The sequence below is a fragment of the Pristis pectinata genome, chromosome 15, assembly GCF_009764475.1.
Source record: "Pristis pectinata isolate sPriPec2 chromosome 15, sPriPec2.1.pri, whole genome shotgun sequence".
NCBI lineage: Eukaryota > Metazoa > Chordata > Chondrichthyes > Rhinopristiformes > Pristidae > Pristis > Pristis pectinata.
In genome coordinates this window covers 47,649,037-47,673,911 of record NC_067419.1, presented here as the reverse complement: position 1 = coordinate 47,673,911, position 24,875 = coordinate 47,649,037, and the positions used below count along the sequence as shown (strand labels likewise).

At 45.6% G+C, this 24,875-nt stretch overlaps 1 protein-coding gene across 1 annotated transcript in view; it reads right to left on the bottom strand.

The window, feature by feature from the left end:
* pah (phenylalanine hydroxylase) overlaps positions 1-24,875 on the bottom strand; it is a 75,384-nt gene that overhangs the window by 19,422 nt on the left and 31,087 nt on the right. The window contains exons 4-8 of the mRNA XM_052029841.1: positions 17,392-17,480; positions 14,040-14,107; positions 6,469-6,665; positions 3,474-3,609; positions 1,569-1,638 (exon numbers count right to left, since the gene is read on the bottom strand). Coding sequence (XP_051885801.1) covers positions 1,569-1,638; positions 3,474-3,609; positions 6,469-6,665; positions 14,040-14,107; positions 17,392-17,480 — 560 coding nt within the window. The remainder of the gene's footprint in view (positions 1-1,568; positions 1,639-3,473; positions 3,610-6,468; positions 6,666-14,039; positions 14,108-17,391; positions 17,481-24,875) is intronic.

Below are 24,875 nucleotides of genomic sequence, written 5' to 3'. Positions count from 1 at the left end.
CACTTTACTCTGTATTCTGTTATTGTTTATACCCTGTACTACCTCAATGCACTGTGTAATGAATTGACCCGTATGATCGGTATGCAAGACAGGTTTTTCACTGTACCTCGGTACAAGTGACAAGAATAAACCAATACCAATACCACTAGCTTTTATATTGCAGAATTATTGAATGAATTTACATCCCCCAGCTGCTGTAGTGGGATTTGAGCCCATTCTCATTAGCTCTGGCCTCAATGACATATCCACTGTTCTACCACACACATATCACTCTCTTTGGAAAGAAACAATCTGTGTGCTTCCTTTGAAGGGTGTTATATGCTCCGGTGTTTATTGCATCTTGATTGAACCCAGAGTGCATTAAAGTGGTTTGAGCAACATTTCACCGTCAGCCCTGTTTCCACCCTATTTTTGTTTCAGCAACACCATCTTCCAATTAATTTGCCACCTTTCACCCGCAAAACCCTTGCAAGGAAAGAGCTTTTGAGGCACAAATGGATCTCCCAAGTTGCTCCAAACCAAGAAGGCAGGACCTACTGAGTGCCGTTGTAAAGGGGGCATGGTTCAGGAGGGCAATTCCACAGCCCAGGTCCCAGGCAGCAGATACAGGAGCCTGAGGGCATGTACCACCAGGCTTAAGGACAGCTTCTACCCCACTGTGATAAGACTATTGAAAGGTTCCCTTAGACGATGAGATGGACTCTGACCTCACAATCTACCTTGTTGTGACCTTGCACCTTATTGCACTGCACTTTCTCTGTAGCTGTGACACTTTACTCTGTTATTGTTTTTACCTGTACTACCTCAATGCACTCTGTACTAACTCAATGTAACTGCACCGTGTAATGAATTGACCTGTACGATCGGTATGCAAGGCAAGTTTTTCACCGTACCTCGGTACAAATGACAATAATAAACCAATACCAATGAAAGCATGGTTGCAATGGAGGAGGCAAGGGCTATCTGAAGCTTTGTTTCCATGGTCTGCTGTCAGAGATTGGTATTGGTATTGGTATTGGTATTGGTTTATTATTGTCACTTGTACCGTGGTTGAACAATTTAGCCCCCTGTAAGGTCACAGGTTGAAAAGCCCAGGTCTCCTTAGACTTCCCACATAACTCAAACCAAGGCAGCAGGGAAAGAATTCTTTCTCAAACTGCAATGAGCATTTTCCAGATTCAAAACTGGATTTCGTGTGGACCAATCAGAAGGTAAACATTAGTCTTTGTCATTCTCTCGGCAAACACTGGGACTAATTCTGTGAACAAGGAGGCACAGATCATGGACTCAAGATTTATTGTCCACTGAAAACGACTGATACTTAATGAAGAGATCCATCAGGAGGTCTTATTTTGCAAACTCAAGAGGGCTTAAGTATATGTGAGAGGGCCAACAAGTGAGCTTATTGGTGCCTGTTCTCTGATAGTGATGGTGAATGTTGCTCATTGCACTCACTGCTTTGCTGGTCCAGAAGCAGAGAGACCAAGAACAGGTCCTTGGCCAAGCACTTCCCAACACACTTGCATCCTGAGGTGGCCAGGGTGCAAGTTAAAATTGAGTGCACTTACCTGTGAAAACTGGGCAAAACTCGGGTTGGCAAAGAGAGGCACATGTCCCAGCAGTTCATGGCACACGTCCCTATAGATGGGCAACAAAACATGAACATAAGCACAGAAGAAGTTGGCCATTCGGCCCTTCAAACTTATACTACCATTCAATATGATCACGGTTGAACATATACATCAACTCCACCTTCTCACCCTCTTCCTTACATTCCTGGATACCTGTTGAATCAAAAACCTCTCCATTGCTGTTTAGAACATACTCATTAACAGACCGTTCGAGTACCTCTGGCCAAGAGGTATTGAGAGTTTGAAAAGAGCAAAAGACCCACAAGTCACTAAAAAGCCAGGACACAGGTTGATTGGTCTGCTTAAGGAAAAGCAGAATACACACTGGGAGCATTTGTTTCCAGTGGGAGAGAATAGAAAGGCTTGATATGCTGTAAATCTGAAATATAGATAGGAAGTGCTGGAAATACTCAGCAGGGCAGACAGTGCAATCCTTCAGCAGATCTGTTCTGATGAGGATGATTGACCTGACACATTGACTGTGTTGTGTCTCCACATATGCTGATTGATCTGCTGAGCATTTATCACCTCTTTCTGTTTCGATTTGGCATAGAGATAAGTAACTCTGAGTAATGCCAGTACTGGGGCTGCAAATGCATTGGATTAAACTTCCTGACTTCTATTTCTAAAGTTGCTGCTTCCTGTCTGAGCTGGCTCTCTGGATACTTTTGTTGGGCGATGAGTTCCTTTTTCTTTCATGGAGACACCAGAGACTGCAGACGCTGAAATCTGGAGCAACAAACAATCTGCTGGAGGAACTCAGCGGGTCGAGCAGCATCTGTGGGGGGTGGGGGGGGGGGGGGGGGGAAGGAATTATCGAAGTTTCGGGTTGAAACCCTGCATCAGGGACAGAGAGTAGAGCAGGGAGATGGCCAATATCTCCCCCCACCATCCAGTTCCACCTGCCATACACCACTCCCCTAATGGTTCCCATTATCACCTTATCAGAATCCAGCGCTGGCAGCCCTTTGTGTTCCTGCTTCTCTCCCTCCAGCAGCTGTCTCCACCTTCATCCTCTCCATCCCCCCCTCCTGGCTCGACCTTGCTCCTCTTTTTGTCTGCCTCCATCTATCAGGCACGGTAGTGTAGCGGTTAGCGTAACGCTATTACAGCACCTGCGACCCGGGTTCAATTCCCGCCGCTGTCTGTAAGGAGTTTGTACGTTCTCCCCGTGTCTGCGTGGGTTTCCTCCGGGTGCTCCGGTTTCCTCCCACATTCCATAGACGTACGGGTTAGGAAGTTGTGGGCATGCTATGTTGGTGCTGGAAGCGTGGCAACACTTGCGGGCTGCCCCCAGAACACTCTACGCTAAAGATGCATGTCACTGTGTGTTTCGATGTACATGTGACTAATAAAGATATCATCTTATCTTACCTGTTAATATTCTATTTTTATTCTATCACAGCTGCATTGAGCCATTCTATTTTGCATATCTCTTTTATCTCTTATCATGTCTCCCAAGTCCACCCCTCCCTTCTCTGCTACCTGGCTCGAGCTGCCCGTCATTTTCAACAACCCTCTCCAGTCTACCTATTGCCTCTAGTCCCTGTCTCACCACTGCTCCTCTCTGTCCATTTCCCCTCTCCACTCTCAGTTCTAATGCAGGCTCTGGACCTAACAACCTTCAACCACCACCCTCTGCTTCCTACCTCTGAGCCAATGTTGAATCCAATAAAGGTGACCAACTGAGTCCAGATGAAGGGTCTTGACCTGAAACATCGACTGTCCATTTCCTTCCACAGATACTGCCTGACCCGCTGAGTTCCTCCAATGCTTGTTTATTGTTGTAAAAAGTTTCCAGCTTCTATTAATTTTCTCCACCCCATCAAAGGTGACACTTACGGTTCTGGTGTGTACATGGGTCTTGATGCGTGTCGGATGTACTGTGTGGAATGAAAGACACGGAACGCAAGGCCTGCTAGGAAGTCCCGCGAGGACAGAAGTCCGGCCACAGGGCGTAAACGGAATCCGGTGCAAGCTGTAGACCGTGAGATAAAAGGCTAGTCAGTTCCTGTGTCCAAATCTCCTCTTCACTCATGGATGTGTAGCACAACACCAAGGGGCAAGCGGTAGTGTAGCGGTTAGTGTAACACTTTACAGTGGCAGCAACCCAGGTTCAATCCCAGCCACTATCTGTAAGGAGTTTGTACATTCTCCCCGTGTCTGCGTGGGTTTCCTCCGTGTGCTCCGGTTTCCTCCCACATTCCAAAGATGTGCGGGTTAGGAAGTTGTGGGCATGTTGTGTTGGCACCAGAAATGTGGCGACACTTGCGGGCTGCCCCCAGAATACTCTACACAAAAAGATGCATTTCACTGTGTGTTTCAGTGTACATGTGATCAATGAAGATATCTTATCTTATCTGGTCTCTCCAGGCTTTGACCTCAGATTCAGATTCACATTAGTTTATTTCCAGACACACCAGGGTGCAGTGAAATTCCTTGCTCGCGTGAAGCTCACAGAGTAAACAGTGTACGAGTTAATAATAAATACAGCAATAAATACAGTGATGAGCACAAAACAGCAGACGGTGCAGAGACTGTAGCGCAATCTGAAGCAGTGCAAAAGGAAATGTTAAAGTGACAATAACAGAATAACCGAGAGAGGGAGAGTTAAGAGTCCGAGAACGTGGCAGCACCACTGGGATGGGGATGTGAGAGGGGTGATGGTTCAGGAGTCCGACAGCAGTGGGGGAGAAGCTGTTCTTGAGTCCGGACGTCGGGGCTTTCGAGCTCCTGTATCTTCTCCCAGAAGGTAGAAGAGAGAAAAGGGAACGATCAGGGTGGCAGGTATCCCTGACGATACCGTCAGCCTTCCTGAAGCAACGCACCGTGAAGGTGGACTGGATGGAAGGAACTTGAGAGGTATTAGGTTTCTGGATTGGCTGGGTTTGTTCTCCTTGGAGCAGCGGAGGCTGAATCAAAGAATTATACAGTCATCGAGTCTTCTAGCATGGAAATGGCCCTTGGCCCACTGAACCTGTGCTGATCATAAACTGTTTACACCAATTCTACACTAATCCCACTTTACTCTCCCTACGTTCCCATCAATGCTACCAGATTCCACCACTTTCCTACACGAGGGGTAATTCGCAGCAATCAATTCACCTATCAACCTGCACGCCTTTGGGACGTTGGAGGAAACTGGAGCACCCAGGGGAAACCCACATGGTCACAGAAAGACAGAGCCGGAGGTCAGGATTGAACCTGGGTCACTGGAGCTGTGAGGCAGCTGTGAGCCACGCGCTGTGCTTTGTTTTTAGGGGGAGCCTGGGCCTTCTGGGGCCAGTGGGCGCCACAGGGGCTCGAGTGCATTCTGGACAGAGATGATTGTGCTATAATTTGAAACTTTAAATAGTGTGAATTGTGGAATACTGTAATAGTGTAAATCACAAAAAACCTCCTTTGGAAAAGGGAAATTAAGGGCAGCCGATTGAGATGTACAAAACTATGAGGGGCATAGATAGAGCAGAGGGAAACTTTTCCATGAGCAGAGGTGTCTGCCCAAAGGGCATGGGTGCAAGATAAAGGGAAGGAAGTTTGATCAAGACCTAAAGAAGAATCTTTTCACCTAGAGGATGGTTGAAATCTGGAACACATTACCTACGTAGATGGCGGAGGTGGAGACTTTCACATTTAAGAACTATGTAGACGAGCACCTGAATCACCAAGCCATAGAAGGTTCTGGGCAAAGGGCTGGAAATAAGATTAGAATAAAGAGGTACCTGACGGCTGGCACAGACACAATGGGCCGAAGGGCCTGTTTCTTTGCTATATGGAAACAGCACTTTAAATTTCCCCTGGAAGGGAACCATAGTGGAAACTTCACCCTATGATTAGCCTTTCCTTCATCAACTTCACTCTAACTGGGACCTTGCTGAGGGTTCCCCACCCTACACTGCCAGACATTCACTCGTTAGCCTGCGATCACTCACAAACATCATTGCTCAGTCCTGCAACATTGAAATTCTAATCCTTCTTTTCAAATCCCTCTGTGTCCTCTGCTCTCATTAGTCATAGAGTGATACAGCACAGAAACAGGCCTTTCGGCCCAACGCATCCATGCTGACCAAGTTGTCTACTTGAGCGAGTCCCATTTCCCTGTGCTTGGCCCATATCCCACTAAAACTTTCCAATCCATGTACCTGTCCAAATGTTGTAATTGTACCCACCTCTACCACTTCCTCTGGCAGCTCGTTCCATGTACCCAACACCCTCTTGTGTGGAAAAACTTGGCCCTCAGATCCCTTTTAAATCTTTCCCCTCTCACCATAAACCTATGTCCACAAGTTTTAGACTCCCCTACCCTGGGAAAAATAGCCTGTGACCTTTATCTCTGGAATCTGATCCAGCAAAATTTGTCAACCCAGATTGTTCTAGTGAGCCTCCTAAAACTAAATAAAATTCAGAGGCTATTGAGAGAATCTTTCTGACAATATGGAGTCATATAACATGGAAACAGGCCACAGTCCCCAAGCTGGGCATCATGTTCCTATCTATACCATTTCCAGCACTCAGTCCATAGCCTTCTAAGCCTTGGTGATTTAAATGGTGTACATCTCCTCCAAGTCCGACCTCTTCTGCCCTTGTGATCATTCTTCCACTGTTGGCCATGCCTTCAGTTGCCTGGGCCATGAGCTCAGAAATTCCCTCCCTAAGTATCTCCACCTCTCTCTGTCTTTTAAACCAGACTCTCCGGACAAGCTTGTACTCACTAGTCCCAAAGCCTTGGCCCACTGTCCGGTCCTTGCTTGATAATGCCCCCTGTGAATAATTCCGGGTGGCGTCTGTCGCTGCAGTCAAGCAGTGTGTGAATGCAAGGTAATTTTTCATCACTCACATTGTAGGAACTTGGAGACATCCTGGAGTTGGGGAATGTTGTTCTTCTTATAGCCGCAGTACTGCTCCAGCAGGGGAAACACAGAATTGTGCTCATGGCAAGCGTGTGTTGGATACAGTGACTTCAGCTCCTGAAAGACAATACTCCAGGTGTTCTTCTCCTCCTCCGTGTACTCCACTCTCGGAATGTCATCACCACTGCGGCAGGACAGAAAGAGGCATTTTACACAGAGCTATGGAGGCTGGCACTGGGAGGAGGTGCCACCCAACCTACAAAGTCCTTATGTGGTCAGGAAGATCCCATTCAGCCTCCTCGAGCCTGTTCCATCATTCAGTTCAATCTCTAATTCACTCGCCAGCTGTGAACACCTTCCCAACATCTGCCTGAGCCATGCTCTTCTCCAGCCAGTGGTTCTGGACCTTGCTCCTGTAACCACATCAGTAATCCACTGTTTTGGGTTACCAGCCCAGTCATGCCCAGCAGCACGGTAGCATAGCAGTTAGCGCGATGCTATTACAGCACCAGTGATCGGGGTTCGATTCCCGTCGTTGTCTGTAAGGAGTTTGTACGTTCTCCCGTGTCTGTGGGTTTCTTCCGGGTTCTCCGGTTTCCTCCCACATTCCAAAGATGTACGGGTAGCTTAATTTGGGTTTAAAATGGGTGGCATGGACTCATTTGGCCGGAAGGGCCTGTCACCATGCTGTAAATGAAATTAAAAATTAAATTAAAAAATTAATGTAATCCCTTTGCATTACCCCCATCAGCCAGTGCCTCATAGATAGAACATAGAACAGCACAGGACAGGAACAGGCCCTTTGGCGCACGATGTTGTGCTGAACTAATTAAACTAATGACACCTAATCCCTTCTGCCTGCACTTGGTCCACATCCCTCCATTCTCTGCATGTTTCATGTGGCCATCTAAGAGCCTCTTAAACACCTTTATCATATCTGCCTCCACCACCACCCCTGGCAGTGCATTCCAGGCACCCACCACTCTCTGTGTAAAAAAACTTGCCCCGCACATCTCCTTTGAATTTTCCCCCTCTCATCTTAAATGCATGCCCTCTAGTATTAGACATTTCGACCCTGGTAAAAAGACACTGGCCGTCTACTCTCATGCCTCTCATAATCTTCTATCAGTTCTCCCCTCAGCCGCCAATGCTCTAGAGAAACTTGAATGGTGGAACAGGCTTGACAGGCTGAGTGGCCTTCTCTAGTTCCTATGTTGTAAGGAAATGAGCAGCAGTTGGCTTACTTGCTTACATCAATAGTAGGAGGCGATTCAGACGCATCAGGTCCCACCAGACCAATTCCCATTCTCCCCTCCTTTGGCTCTGTAACCTATTCTCTCACAAGTGTCCGTTGACTTCTCTTTGCCACTTGCCCACACACTAAGGGATAACGTTAGCAGCTTGCCTTAGGGATGTGGGAGGAAACTGGAGAACATGCAAACTCCACACAGACAGCACCTGAGGTCAGAATTGAACACAGGTTGCTGAAGCAGTGACTCCAAATTCTGTGCCACCTTGCTGCCTGGAGTATTAACATCAGTTTTAATTCTGTGTATGTATTTCACTGTGTGTTTCGATGTACATGTGACTAATAAAGATATCTTAATCTTAATCTTATCCAACTACAAGATAATGTCCCAACTCCTATGAAGGCCAGTTTTAGCACACTGTATCAGTCAGGGCATTGAGTATAGGAGTTGGGACATTATGTTGCAGTTGTATAAGTCGTTGGTGAGGCCGCACTTGGAGCACTGTGTACAGTTTGGTCACCCTGTTATAGGAAAAACATGGTTAAACTGGAAAGATTTACGAGGCTGTTGCCAGGACTGGAGGGCCTGAGTTATAGGGAGAGGTTGGCCAGGCTGGTTCCTATTCCTTGGAACGTAGGAGAATGAGGGGCGACCTTATAAAAGTGTTTAAAATTATGAGAGGCACAGATAAGGTGGACGGTAACAGTCTTTTCCCCAGGGTAGGGGAGTCCAAAACTAGGGGGCATAGGTTTAGGGTGAGAGGGGAAAGATTTAAAAGCGACCTGAGGGGCAACTTTTTCACGCAGAGGGTGGTGAGTGTATGGGAGGAGCTGCCAGAGGAAGTGGGTGAGGCAGGTACAACAGTATCATTTAAGAAGCACTTGGATAGGTACATGGAGGGGTGGGGTTTGGAGGGATATGGGTCGAACGCAGGAAATTGGGACAAGCTGGGTGGGCACCGTGGTCGGCATGGACTGGTTGGGCCGAAGGGCCTGTATCCGTGCCGTATTGCTCCATGACTAATTAATAGAGCTGCAGCAAAAGAATGCTATTCAAGTCAACCAACTGCTAAGAAAAACAGTACATCAACTACATCAAAAAGTCGTGCATGGAACTCTCTTTTGAAAGATTTACTTCCTTTGACTAAACTCAGGACTCTGTAAAGATATACAAAATAGAATGGCTCACTGCAGCTGTGATAGAATAAAAATAGAATATTAACAGGTAAATTACATCAGCACCATAAATGACTCATCATTATAATGCTGTGTGCAATCTCCACTTAAATGTAAATTCTAACGGCTTCAGAGAACGTCACTCAGTATTCAGCCCTTTGTAGTCGGACCTGATGAAGCCGCACTCCGAGACGACAAAGCTTGCTTGCATAATAAGGATATCTATCCCTGAACCTCACTTGCCTTCCGACAGCAAGAGGAAAGCAAAATGACAAAACATATCTGGGCCGTCAGCTACTTACAGACATTTGAGTTGCTGAATATTCCGGCACGATAGAGGAGTTCATCCCATCTCTGAAAGGACTCCAATTTGTCACACTGGGATCCTTCCCTTTGTTTATAGGAGGTGGATGTCACAGATTAGTGCCAGCATTTATCGCCTGTTCCTAATTGCCTCCTCACAAGGCATTTCAGAGGACAGTTAGAGTCATTGCATAGATGGTCATAGGTCATATAGCATGAAACAGGATCTTTGGCCCATTGAGTCTGTGCCAACCATCAATCCCCCATTTACACGAAGCAGAACGTCATAGAGTCACACAGCACGGAAACAGGCCCTTTGGCCCAACTCATCCATGCTGACTGTGTTGCCCAGCGAGCTGGTCCCATCTGCCCACGTTTGGCCCATAGCCCTCTAAACCAGTGGTTTTCAACCTTTTTCATGCTGCAGCCCCCAGAACATGTCCTTGTTAGATGGCTGACCCCCAAAGCCCACAAAATCAAACAATTAATAATTCATGCATACAACACTTAAATTACTGCACATAGGCCCTATTGAAATAGTGACTTTATCAAAGCGGCCTGGCTTTGATAAAGTTAATGATTTTAATGCACGTGGAAAACACATCCGCAAGGTTTTCATCCCTATCCTTTGCAGCCAAAGCCTCAGGGTGAATCATGCAGTGGGTTGCTGCTACATGTGGAGCTACTTCTTTCACTCGTGCGACTAGACCCGACTTCCGTCCTGTCATTGCAGCAGCACCATCCATGCATACTCCAATACACTGTGTCCATGCCAATGCCGATCGCTCAAAAAAAAAGTGTCAAGCACACGGAAAAGTTCTTCACCAGTTGTACGCCCTGGGAGCGCCTTACAAAACAAAAAGTCTTCCAAAGCCTCTCCTTCCCAGTAACATCGAACCTAAACCAACAACTGCGCAGCACTGGCAACATCAGTACTTTCACCGAGCTGAATCACAAATCTGACTTGCTCAAGACGTGCTATTGGCTGGCTCTGTATATCTTCTGCAATATTGCCAATTCTTCCGCTTACTGTGTTATCAGACAGTGGAATGGTTTTCAGTTTTTGACTGGATTCTTTTCCCAGTACAACTTTGCACATATCTACTGCTGCAGGCGGTATAAACTCTTCTCCAATTGTGTGAGGCTTTCTGGAACGTGCTATTCGTAAGGTTACCAAATATGATGCGCGAAGAGCCTTCTCATTTACAGTGGTGCAGGCTGTCATTTTGCCTTTCTGCTTGAGGTACAGCTCCTTTTGCCACTCAAAATATTCCTTTGGCTTACTGGCAATATCTGGATGCACTGTTGGTAAATGGCGCTTCAATTTTGCTGGTTTCATTTCATTGTTGGACAGTGTTTGCAAACACACAACACAGAGAGGTTGGTCTGCATTTGTCCCTACTGCGATGAAGCCATATGAAATGTATTCTGGATCGTACATGCGTTGTTTTCTCTTTCGGTCACCCTTATCCCCTTCGTCATCAGAATCTTACGGTTTCTGGTCAACTTTTCTCTTCAGAAATTTCTCCATACTCAGCAATACACGCTGGACAGTTTAATTACTATTACTGATAAACAAAATTATCAAAACTAATCTAAAATTTACACGCTTGCGCACTTTTCGTTTAACAGTGATGTCACTGTGGCGTAAATGCACGGTAAGTAAGCAATATTATTAAGGCACACCAACAACGTCACTGACTCTCGCTAATACTACAGTGCACAACAGAATAGTAGTGAACACTACTGACCACTCTGACTACACAAATCAAATATTAAGTGGCAGCTTACCAGAAGGGAACACCGTCTAAGTCTCTAAGATTGTTGCCTATAACAAGTAGAGTACATATGGCCGATTTTCTGAATAGTGGAAAACTGGAGCAAGCAAGTAAGCTACGTCTTTGTAACAGGTCACTTTTCCATTTTTTTCTTGGCTTGAAAACCTCTGCTCTAAACATCTCCTTGCCATGGACTTATCTAGATGGCTTTTAATTGTTGCTAATGTGCCTGCCTCAACCAGTACTTCTGGCAGCTCATTCCAAATACGCACCACCCTTTGCATGAAGAAGCTGCCCCTGATGTCCCTTTGAAATCTCTCGACTCTGATCTTAAACCTTTGCCCTCTTGTTTTTAGCAAACCCTCCACGGGAAAAAGACTATGTGCCTGCACTCTGTCTATGCCCCTCTGTGTATCTCAAGTTCCGTATAGGTCCAGACAACAAACTTCCTTTGTTGAAGGGCGTCAGTGAGCCAGATGAACCATAGAACCATAGAACACTACAGCACAGAAAACAGGCCATTCGGCCCTTCTAGACTGTGCCGAAATGTTTTGTAACGACAAGCCAGTTGTTTCATGGTCATCATTACTGAGGCTAGACTTTATTTAATTACTTGAATTTCAATTTCCCAGTTGCTGTGGTGGGATTTGAACACATAACATTGGACCAGACATCTGGATACTCATCAGGTAGTATACATTACAGATCACAACAACTCTCTGCCTCAGAATAGCTTGTGATTTCTCATCTTCTGCTCTGACTTTCTCTGACCTTAAGTGGGAAATAAGAACAGTTCATGCTAGAAACACCCAGCAGATCAGGCAGCGTCTGTGGAGAGAGAGTCAGGGTAAGGATCCTTCACCAGAACTTTTTGAGTTTCAGAGGAGACAGTGAGATGGAGAAAACAAGGGGAATGTCTGTGATCGGCTGAAGACCAATGTTGTCCAAGTACGTGCACACTTATTAGTCAGGAGCAGGAGTAGGACACTCAGTCCCTCAATAAGATCTTGGCTGGTCTGTTGTAACCTCAACTCCTCATTCCTGCCTACCACAGTTAAACTTTCACCCTCTTGCTTATCAAACATCTTCCTATTTCTGCCTTAAAATATCCAAAAATTCTTCACTAGTCTTTGAGGAAAAGACGTCCAAAGACTCACGGCCCTCTGAGAGAAAAAAATTTCACCACATCTGTCTTAACACTGCGGGTCCTTATATTAAATAGCGAATCTTAATTCTAGATTCTCCCTCAAGATAAACATCTTCTCCACATCCACTCCGACAACATCGCTTTGGACCTTACATGCTTTAGTCAAGACCTCTTTCAACCTGTTGCTGTAGATTACAACAAGATATTGATAGAATGCAGACCTAGGCTGAGAAGTGGCAGACGGAGTTCAACCCGGATAAGTGTGAAGTGATACACTTCGGGAGATTGAATTTGAAAGCAGCTTACAAGGTTAGTGGCAGGACTCTTAACAGTGTGGAGGAACAGAGGGATCTTGGGGTCCACGTCCATAGATCCCTCAAGGTTGCCGTGCAGGTCGATAGGGTTGTTAAGAAGGTGTATGGAACTTTGGCCATCATTAGTTGGGGTATTGAGTTCAAGAGCTGCGAGGTGATGTTGCAGCTTTATAGAACTCTGGTTAGACCACACAGAGTATTGTGTTCAGTTCTAGTCACCTCATTATAGGAAGGATGTGGAAGCTTTAGAGAGGGTGCAGAGGAGATTTACCAGGATGTTGCCTGGATTGGAGAGCATGTCTTATGAGGACAGGTTAAGTGAGCTAGGGCTTTTCTCTTTGGAGAGAAGGTGGATGAGAGGTTGACTTAATAGAGGTGTATAAGATGATAAGAGGCATAGATCGAGTGGACAGTCAGAGACTTTTTCCCAGGGCAACGATGGCTAATACGAGGGGACATAATTTTAAGGTGATTGGAGGAAGATATAGGGGGGATGTCAGTGGTAGGATTTTTACGCAGAGAGCAGTGGGTGTGTGGAATGCACTGCCGGCAGAGGTTGTGGGGGCAGATACATCAGGGACATTTAAGAGACTCTTAGATAGCCACATGAATGATAGAGAAATGGGGGGCTATGTGGGGGGGAAGGGTTAGATAGATCTTAGAATAGGATAAAATGTCGGCACAAGGTCATGGGCCGAAGGGCCTGTACTGTGCTGTAGTGTTCTATGTTCTATGCTCTTCCAAACTTCACAATGACACCATAGTTTGGGAGCCATCTGGTTAAAAGATGAATGAGAGCAGTTAAAGAAGGAATAGACAACAGAGGAAGATCTTGGAAATCTGAGCTACAGAAGGCACGGTCAATCACAGGCACAGCCCTTCCCACCATTGACAGCGTCTACAGGAAGCGCTACCTCAAGACAGCACCTACCATCAAGGATCCCCTCCATCTGGGCCGTGCCCTCTTCTTGCTGCTACCGTCGGGCAGGAGGTACAGAAGCCTGAAGTCCCCACACCACCAGGTTCAGGAACAGCTACTTCCCTTCAACCATTACATTCTTGAACTGACCTGCACAACCCTAACCCTACCTCAACAACAGAACACTACGCACCACCTCTTGCACTACCGTGGGCTTGTCTCTGATTGTGTCTTTGTTTTTTTCAGCAACTCACTCTTGCTTATGGTATAATTATACCTTATGGTATAATTTTACATGCCTGTGATGCTGCTGCAAGCAAATTTTTCATTGTACCTGTACCTCACCGTACTGGTGCACATGGCAATAAATTCGACTTGAAACCAATTGCTGGAAAACTCCAGGAAACAAGCAGCAGGTTCTCTGTACTTGGTTAGAACCTTCCTTCATCCTTGCAATTTGTGGAAGAGAGACAGGGTTTCTTGATGCTGTTTGTGGATGTTCAGTCACTGAGAGGATTCATGGCTCTAGGTGAATCAGGGAAACTGTGGGCAGGGAAGGAACTGTGGACTTGAGGTGCAGAATCAGAGGCTAGTGAATGTGGAGCAGCTTTGAGGGGCTTTCTCTTGCTCTTAATTCTCATGTTTCTTTACGTTGGTTTTTGTTATACTCACTGCCTGTAGTTGTACGCAATGTCAGCAAACTCCTTCCTCCGGGCTCGGTACACTGGGTCTGTGAAGCCCTGAGAACATGCAAAGAACAGGAAAAGCTGAGGTTTGAGTTTAGGGGCAATGGGGGCATACTTTTGATTGACACATTTCAAACAGCAGTTCCAAGCATACACTCTGAGTGAGCTGGCAGCATCTAATTTAGAAAATGCTTAATGATTATGTTCTCATTCTGAAAAAGATATCCCTTTGTAAAGCCTAATGCATTTTGGTTACGGAGAGTAATTAAATCTTATTATGTTACCTCAATTACACTAATAACTGCAATTTGTGTTGCTTTGACAAGGTCCACAATCCTGTTCATGAAAAGCAACTAGTATCAAATACTACAGCTGCCTGTAATTTCCATTTGCTTGCCTATTTGCGTGTGCATTAGTGTGTGCGTGTGCTTCAGTGTGTCTGCAGTTATATCTATTTTGTGTGTGTGTGTGTGTGTGTGTGTATTTCTGTCTCCGTGTGTGCTTCAGTGTGTCTGCAGTTATATCTGTTGTGCGTGCGTGTGTGTGTGTGTGTGTGTGTGTGTGTGTGTGTGTGTTTCTGTCTCCGTGTGTGCTTCAGTGTGTCTGCAGTTACATCTGTTTACATCTGTTTGCTCTGTTAGTACATTTTAATCTGTGTCTGTATGTATATTGTGTGTACATGAATTATATGGATGTTTTTAAGTATAAATACACTGCATCAGTGTGTGCATGCACTTATCTGTGTGCTGACTGCATGAACACAGCTGAAGCGCGGTTACAGCTCTATGTGCATCTAAACATGTGTTTTGTCTTTGTGCACATCTAAATCTATGTGTTTTTATATGTGTGTGTGTGCATGTGTGTGTGAGTCTGTGTGCATCCCTGTGTGTGTGTGTGTGTGTGTGCACGTGTGTGTGTGTTTGTGTGTATGTGTGTATGTGTCTGTGGGTGTGTATGTATGTGTGTTGGTGTCTGTGTATGTATGTGTCTGTGGATGTGTATGTGTGTGTGTGTGTGTGCGTGCGTGCGTGCGCGTGTGTGTGTGTGTCTGTGAGTGTGTGTGCCTGCGTATGAGTGTATGTGTCCGTGGGTGTGTATGTATGTGTGTGTGTCGCTGTGTGGGTGTGAGTGTATGTGTGTGTGCGTTTGTGTGTGTGTCTATGTGTGTGTGTGTGTGTGTCTGTCTGTCTGTGAGTGTGTCTGTGTATGTGTGTGCCTGTGTGTATATGTGTCTATGTGTGTGTATCTGTGTGTGTGTCTCTGTGTGTGTATGTGTGTGTATCTGTGTGTGTGTGTGTGTGTGTGTGTGTACCAGAGTATGTGTGCACAGACACACACTCCTCTCTCCCCACTGATGATCCTCCCGACACTTATCCCTGCCATTATGCAAAGTGCTACACCTGTCCCTACACCTCCTCCCTCACCACCATTCAGGGCCCTAGACAGTCCTTCCAGGTGAGGCAGCGCTTCCCCTGTGAATCCGAGAGTGTCATTTATTGCATCCAGTGCTCCAGGTGCGGCCTCCTCCACATCGGTGAGACCCGGCACAGATTGGGTGACCGTTTCATTGTGCACCTTCACTCCGTCCGCCGCATCAGCCAGGATCTCCCGGTGGCCACCCACTTCAATTCCACATCCCATTCCCATACTGACACGTCTGTCCACGGCCTCCTCTACTGCCACTTTGAGGTCAGATGCAGGTTGGAGGAACAATACCTCATATTCCACCTTGGGAGTCTCCAACCTGCCGTCTTCAACATCGATTTCTCGAACTTCTGCTAATCCCTCCTCTCTGGTTTCCCCCTTTTCCCTCATTCCTGTGGCCCCTTCACCCCTCCTCTCTTCCCTCCCCTGCTCTCATGACCTGCCCATCACCTCCCTCTGGTTCCCCACCTCCTTCCCTTTATTCCATGGTCCACTGTCCTCTCCTATCAGACTCCTTCTTCTTCAGCCCTTTGTCTCTTCCACCCATGACCTCCAAGCCTCTCACATCTCATCCCCCCTCCCCCAAGAACCTACCATCTCCCTCTCACCTGGACTCACCTGTCACCCACCAGCTTGTGCTCCTTCACCTCCCCCCACCTTCTTATTCTGGCTTCTGCCCTCTTCCTTTCCAGTCCTGATGAAGGGTCTTGACCTGAAATGTCGACTGTTTATTTCCCTCCATAGATGCTGCCTGACCCGCTCAGTTCCTTCAGCATTTTGTGTGTGTTGCTCCAGATCCCAGCATCTATAGAATCTCCTGTGTCTCCTCATTGTTTATGGGTATTTTCTGGGTACAAAATTTGCCCACTGTGTTGGTCCTTATAATAGCAGTGTCTGCTCTTCAAAAGCAATTCATTGGATGTGAAGGCCTTTAGAAACATCTTTCTTCCTTTTTGTAGAAGCTCTAAATATCTATTCTCATATTATTTGTTAGTTTACATTCATTCTTTTCCCTCCCTTTAATTATTTCTAGTCATTCCTTGTTGTATTGCTATCTAAGTACCCTGCTATCGTCTCTTAAACAATGGATTCCAGCATTTTCCCAATGACCGATGTTAGGTTAACTGGGCTATACTTTCCTGCTTTCTGTCTCCTATCTTTCCTGAATAGTTGTGTTGCATTTGTAATCTTCCAGTCCTGTGGCATCTATGTAGAATCCAGGGATTACAACCATTACATCCACAGCTCTGCAGCTGCTTCCTCTAAGACCCCTGTATGCGTATCACCAAATCCCAGGCCTTCAGCCCATTAATTTGTCTAGTACCTTGCCTCTAGTGATAGATAATGTTTGAAGTTCCTCCCACCCTACAGCCCTTCACAGGAGGAATGCAGATCAGCGTCTGTGGAGGGAAATGGACTGTCGGTGTGCGATTTGTGTGTTGCTCCAAATTCCAGCATCTCCAGTGTCTCCAGTCCCAATGAAGGGTCTCCAGCCGGAACATCGACTGTCCATTTCCCTCCACAGATGCTGCCTGAGCCGCTGGGTTCCTCCTGCAGTTTGTTGCTCCAGATTCCAGTATCTGTAGTCTCCTGTTTCTTCTTTTTTAAACAGTCCTGGAGGGGTGTGAGCCAACATTCCCCGGGAATATCAGTCACTAGCTCAGTAACACAACCACTGTAACTGGATTATCATGAAGGTGTCAGGTCTGTGAAGCATGAAAGGTTGAAAGAGCAGAGATTAATACAGTAACTACAGAAACATATCCAACAGTTCTCCCCTGCCCTTTTGGTCACTTGCAATCATCAGCATTCAGCCAATCTGCTCTCTGCCCCACACTAGCCTCCTGCCAACACCTCCTCCATCTGTATTATCTGACACAAGAGGGTACACTTCCCAGAAATTAGCTTCTTACAGGATGATCGGCATCAAGTTCTGACCCGTAGCTCAGAATCTGGTTGGCGAATCTGTCCAAATCTTGGATTGTGCGAGGGAACCACGGAACTGCAAAAGGGATGAGTAGAAGGATCAGAACATCGGAGATAGATGGAGGAGAAGGCCACGTGGTCCATTGTACCTGCTCCAACATTCAATAACATCTGAGGCGACCTTGTACCTCAGTCCCACTATCCTGCACTGACCCTATATCCCTTGATTCCTGTAAATCCATCGATCTCTGCCGTGAGTACACTTCAGTGACTGAGACTCCACGTCCCTCTTGAGTAGAGAATTCTGAAGATTCACCACCTTCTGGATGAAGAGATTTCTGCCCATCTTGGTCCTGAATGGCAGGCCCCTTATTGTTAGATTTCTCTGACCCAGTAACCCTGCCCCTCCTTGTTTTCCTTCCTCCCCCCCCTTTGTTTTCCCTCATTTCCTGTGGCCTCTTTGCCCCTTCTCTTTCCCCTCCCCCGCCCTCACGACCTGCCCAACTCCTTCCCTTCGCTCCATGGTCCAATGTCCTTTCCTATCGGATTCCTTCTTCTTCAGCCCTTTGCCTCTTCCACCGATCACCTCCCAGCTTCTCGCACCATTCTCACTTTCCCCCCTCCCCCACGTACCTACCTACCCCCTCTCACCTAGACTCATTTATCACCCACCATCTTGTGTTCCTCCCCTTCCCCCACCCTTTTATTCTGGCTTCTGCCCTCTTCCTTTCCAGTCCTGATGAAGGGTCTCAACCCAAAACTTCAACTGTTCATTTCCCTCCATAGATGCTGCCTGACCCGCTGAGTTCCTCCAGCATTGTGTGTTCATTGCCTCTTATTGGAACTCCTGGTTCAGGACACCCCAGCCAGAAGAAACATGATTCCTACATCTACCCTGTCCAGCAACAGAAGAGTTCATCTCTCATTTGTCTCAAGCCAAGAAAGAGTGCAGAAAAAATTTATGAGGATGTTGCCAGGACGAGAGGGTCTGAGTTATAGGGCGAGGTTGGCCAGGCTGGGTCTTTATTCCTTGGAGTGTAAGAGAATGAGGGGCGACCTTATAGAAATGTTTAAAATTATGAGAGGCATAGATAAGGTGGACGGTAACAAGTCTTTTCCCCAGGGTAGGGGAGTCCAAAACTAGGGGGCATAGGTTTAGGGTGAGAGGGGAAAGATTTAAAAGGGACTCGAGGGTCAACTTTTTCCACGCAGAGGGTGGTGAGTAAATGGAGCGAGCTGCCAGAGGAAGTGGGTGAGGCAGGTACTATAGTATCATTTAAGAAGCACTTGGATAGGTACATGGAGGGACGGGGCTTGGAGGGATATGGAGGAAATTGGGACTAGCTGGGTGGGCACCGTGGTCAGCACAGACTGGTTGGGCCAAAGGGCCTGTGTCCATGCTGAATTGCTCTATAACTCTATCGGCCTACCCTGTGTAATTTTGCATATTTGTTCTAAAAGTTATTCGCTGATGCTACTAGCCTTCAGTAAGAAAGCAATATTTACTGATCATTAAATTTTAGGTGGGTGACTTTTTCTCCAGCTGTCGATCAAAACAGATTTGATTAATTTTTGGTTAATTTAAAATATCTGGTTTACAACCAATTTGTATGACAGAAAATTTTATTATCCAGATTCCCTGAAACCAGTAAGGAGGAAAAGATGCAAGTTTGCAGCAGGGAGTGCACATCCAAAGGACCAGCTTAGAAACCAGTTCTCTGGAATTTAAATGTAGAAATGTCAGCCAGTGTTCAATTTCATGTATGAGTAACCAGCCGTGCCAGGAATCTGGTGAACCTCCACTACACATGTTCTGTTGTTAGGTTAAAGAATAGGAGCTGGAGTGGGCATTTGGCCTCTTGTATCTGCTCCCATTGAGTGAGATCACGTCCAATCTTTTACCTCAGTGATGTTTTCCTGCACTTGCCTAATATTGCTTGATACCATAATACCTCAATATCTAACAATAAATCTTCTTCTTCAGTGAAGGTGCCTGGACTGGTGAACAATATTCCAATCTGGGACCCTACATAATTGGAGCAAGACATCTCTACTTCTGTCCTCCAATTGTGTTGGACTAACATCCAACCACCATTTGCCTTCCTAATTTCATGGTGACCTCCAGTGCGTAAGAATAAACATGGCTACCGAGATCCCTCTTTCAACTTTCAATTTCTCATCACTTAAGAAATAATATATAAGATCATGAGGGGCAGAGACAGGGTGAAAACACATAGTCTTTATCCCACGGACGGGGGGCTAAAAACAAGAGGGCATAGGTTTAAGGTCAGAGGTGAGAGATTTAAAAGGGACATCAGGGGCAGCTTCTTCACGCAAAGGGTGGTGCATATTTGGAATGAGCTGCCAGAAATAGTGGTTGAGACGGGCACATTATCAATGTTTAAGAGCCATCTAGGTAAGTCCATGGAATGGAGAGGTTTAGAGGGCTACGGGCCAAACACAGGCAAATGGGACTAGCTCACTGGGCAACACAGTCGGTGTGGACGAGTTGGGCTGAAGGGCCTGTTTCCATGCTGTATGACTCTATGATTCTAAATACTTTTTTTTACCAAAGTGGATGAACTCACATTTTTCCATATTATATTCTATCTGACATGTCCTCACTAACTCAATTAATGTTTCTGTATTCCCCAAAAGCTACTCTGCATTCTCCCTCTGGCCCACAGTGCCACCATGATTTATAATATTGGCAACTGGATATATTACACCTTTCTGATGTGTTTGATGAAGAGTCTTTGAGCTAAGTTCTCAACTCCCCACTGATGCTGGCTGACCTCCTGACTGCTCTGGCATTTTCTATTGGTTTTCCATGTATTACACCTGATTCCCTCATCCAGATCACTGATGTAGATGGTGAACATCTGGGTCCCCAGTGAAATGCACCTTTTGTGTAGAGTGTTCTGGGGGCAGCCCGTAAGTGTCGCCACGCTTCTGGCGCCGACATAGCATGTCCACAACTTCCTAACCCCTACGTCTTTGGAACGTGGGAGGAAACCGGAGCACCCAGAGGAAACCCAAGCAGTCATGGGGAGAACATACAAACTCCTTACAGACAGCGGCCGGAATTGAACCCGGGTGGCTTTTCTATATACATGTAACTAATAAAGATATCTTATATATACACCATGTGCTCTAACTTTGTTTAATAACTTCTTGTATGGTATCTTATCTAAAGCCTCCTGAAAGTCAAAATGCACCATATCAAGTGGTTTGCCTTTATTTATTCAGCTGATTAGAATCTCAAAAAAATCCCAACGGATTTGTCATGTTGGGTTTCCCTTCCATAGATCCATGTTGACTCTACCTTATCCCATTATAGATGCCCTTTTACCACTTCTTGTGAACACAGCCCAGTTTCTCAGGTAAACAAGCCTCCCCTCCATTGACTCTACACTTCCTGCTACCTTGAGAAAGCAGCCGACGTAATCAAAGGCCCCCGGATGTTTTCTCTTCCTCCCCCCCTCCCATCAGGCAGAAGATACAAAAGCTTGAGAACACGTACCACCAGGCTCAAGGACAGCTTCTATCCTGCTGTTATAAGACTCTTGAATGGATCTCTTGCACAATAAAGATGAACTCTTGATCCCTCAATCTACTTTGTCATGACCTTGCACCTCATTTGTCTACCTGCAGTGCACTTTCTCTGTAACTGTAACACTATATTCTGCATTCTGTTATTGCTTTTCCCTTTGTACGACCTCGATATACTTATGTATGGAATGATCTATCTGGATAGCACGCAAACAAAGCTTTTCACTGTATCTTTGTTCATGTAACAAAAATAAACCAATTACCAATTTAATGATAGATTTCAGCATTTCCCCCATTACGATTTCAGAATAACCAATTAACAATTCCTTTTCTCTCTATCTTTCTCTTGGGTTACAATAACTACGCTCCGCTCTATGAGAATCATTTTAAGATCTATGGAATTTAGGGAAATGACAACCAAAGCTTCCACAGCTAACTCCTTCAAACCCGATGCTGATGATCACCAGGTCTCAGTGCTTTCAGTTTCTCCGACACTAACTTTTCACTAAAATTGATTTCTTTTGAACTCCTCAGTGACTTCAAACCTTCAAATCTTAAGTGGTTCCTGAAGGTTGCATGCCTTCTTCCCTAAAGACAATGTTAAATAACGGGTAAGGGACCCACATTAATGTTTGATAATCTTTTCCTTTTACATATCTTTTGTGGATTTAACCATCTGTTTTTATATTTCTCATGACCCGTCTCATATTTTGCTTTTCCTTATTCATGCCTTCAATCTTGTTTGCTGAAGTTTGAATGTTCCAATTCCTCAGGCTTAACTGCAATTTTTGGCAATGTTTTAAGCCTTTACCTTTGATCTAATACTAACTTCTCATGATACCTGCAGCAGGCACGGTAGTGTAGCGGTTAGCGTAACGCTTTACAGCGCCAGCAACCCAGGTTCAATTCTGGCCACTGTCTGTAAGGAGTTTGTACGTTCTCCCCGTGTCTGCGTGGGTTTCCTCCGGGTGCTCCGGTTTCCTCCCACATTCCGAAGACTTACAGGTTAGGAAGCTGTGGGCATGCTATGTTGGCGCCGGAAGTGTGGCGACACTTGCGGGCTGTCCCCAGAACACTCTACGCAAAAAGATGTATTTCACTGTGTGTTTCGATGTACATGTGACTAATAAAGATCTTATCTTGATCACTTGTTGAAAGGCAAACTATAATAGAACATTGAACAGTACAGCACAGGAACAGGCCGTTGGCCCACGATATTGTGCCGAACTAATTAAGCCAATGACGCCTAATTACGCTCATCCCTTCTGCCTGCACAAGGTCAATATCCCTCCATTCTCTGTATAACCACATACCTATCTTAAACATCTCTTATCATATCTGCCTCCACCACCACCCCCGGCAGCGCATTCCAGGCACCAACCACTCTCTGTATAAAAAACTTGCCCCGCACATCTCCTTTGAACTTTCCCCTCTCAACTTAAATTCATGCCCTCTAATATTAGACATTTCAACCCTGGGAGAAAGACACCAGCTGTCTACTCTATCAATGCCTCTCATAATTTTATAAACTTCTATCAATTCTTCCCTCAGCCTCCACTTCTCCAGAGAAAACAAACTTAGTTTGTCCAACCTGTCCTTATAGCTCATACCCTCTAATCCAGGCAGCATCCTGGTGAACCTCTTCTGCACCCTCTCCAAAGCCTCCACATGCATCCAGAATTGAATGTAATACTCCAGATGCAGCCTATCCAGAGTTTTATAAAGTTGTAACATAATTTCCTGACTCTTGAACTCAATGCCTCGACTAACGAAGGCAAGCCTGCCGTAGGCCTTCCTTACCACTGTATCTAATTGTGCAGCCACTTTCAAGGAGCTATAGACCTGGACCCCAAGATCCCTCTGTACATCAATCTACGTCGTAAACATTGCAAACTATGTATGCATCCTGTACATGTTAGCCAATGCTATCGTCCTACCTTTTATAGTGGTTCTCTAACTATCGTAGTCAACTAAGCTTTGGAATTCCCTCCTGAAATCTCACACACACACACACACACACACACACACACACACACACACACACACACACACACACACACACACACACACACACCCACATAAACCTGCAAACACATAAATGCGCACACACTTGGACATGCTTGGACAAATGCAGTCATGCATGTACTTTGAGCGCATACACCTTCACAGACACATATACAGACACTCATCCCATGTGTGTGCGCATGCACACACACACACACGCACACACATGCACACACACGCACACACATGCACACACACATGCACACACACACACACACATGCACACACACGCGCGCACACACATGCACACACACATGCACACACACGCGCACACACACGCGCACACACACGTGCACACACATGCACACATGCACACACATGCATGCACACACACGCACACACATGCACACACACACGCACATACACATGCACACATGCATGCACACATGTGCACGCACACACACACATGCACACACACGTGCACACACTCACGCGCGCGCGCACACACACACATACACACACACTTTATCAGGCTGACTCACAGAAGCTCACAAAATTCATGCACAGGCACATCCACCTGCTACTCTTTGCAAATTGGTCTGTGAAAAAACTAATAAAAAAAGCTTAATTAGTTTCTAGCCCTAAATCTAATGAAACAAATTTTATATTATTTGTGGGAAATCCAATTGCTTAACAGATTGTGGGACATTGACCCTCTGCAACCCCCCACCTCCACCTCCACCCCAACCTCTACATATAGCAGGGCACAGTAAAAGGAAGAAAATACAAGACCAAGTATAAATTCTAATTAAACAAAACAAAAATGACAGAAAATAGCTTCTAATGTAAAAGAGGAAGGGATGGGAAAGTAATAGCCAGAGATGACCAGCAAATATTGAAATTAGACCAGCTAATTTAATTGATCGCAGCCATTTATAACCTTAATTCCATGCCTGAGACCTTACTGATACTGGCTGCATTGATGGTAGGAAGGGAAACATCAGGTCAGCCAAGGAAGAGACCACAAAACAGGGCAGTTAGCCAAGCTTCTGATCTGACATTTATCCTGACCTGTTCATTTATCAAAGGATGCCTTTTAATTCATTTTCCCCAAACAGGCGGCAATGCGGACCTTCTGATAGGGGTTAGATGCCCCAAGATTTGTTAAATTTATGAGAATTCGCAACACTCGTTAAGTGCTTGTCCAAACAGAGCGAACAACTCAAGGCTGCCTCGGGGCGGAAGGAGCTTGGGAAAGAAAACCCATCTCTCCACATCTTGGCCTTTAATTCACCTCTGAAGAATAATAAATCTCCAGCAGCTATAAAGCTTCATTCTGTGACTTCCAGGCACCTGTCTGTCTGCATCTTATGAATACGTTGCTTTAAAAAAATACAATCATTTTAATAAAATAGTATTTAACTGAAACTCTCCCAAACAGAAATTGGATTGATGCTTAGCCCTTTGAGAATAAATTTGAACTGGTGTCAATAAATCTAAAAGGAAGACCTTGGGAGCTTTGCTTTCTGTTCCTTTGTAACAGCTGTATTGTCACTAATGAAGCTAAGTTAATATTTTTGTATGTGGGAGTGTATCATTTCCCCCGTGTTTAACTCGTTTCAGCAGCTGTAGAATGAGGGTAATGAATGAACATGCACTTTGTTTCCATTGTCACAAAGCACACCAGTGTTACAGAGCAGAAAGATGGAAGGTTTCACTCATTTGTGGTGAGTTTCCATGTATAAGCCTTGCTCACTGAAATGGGCCATTATGGTGAGAAGCAATGGATCTGGATTTATACAACACCTTCCATAACCTTACAATATCCCAGTACACCCCACCACAAGGAGGTACATTTAAAGTATAGTTACAGTTGCAGAAGAATGTGGCAGCTGATTTCTGCACAGAAACCTCC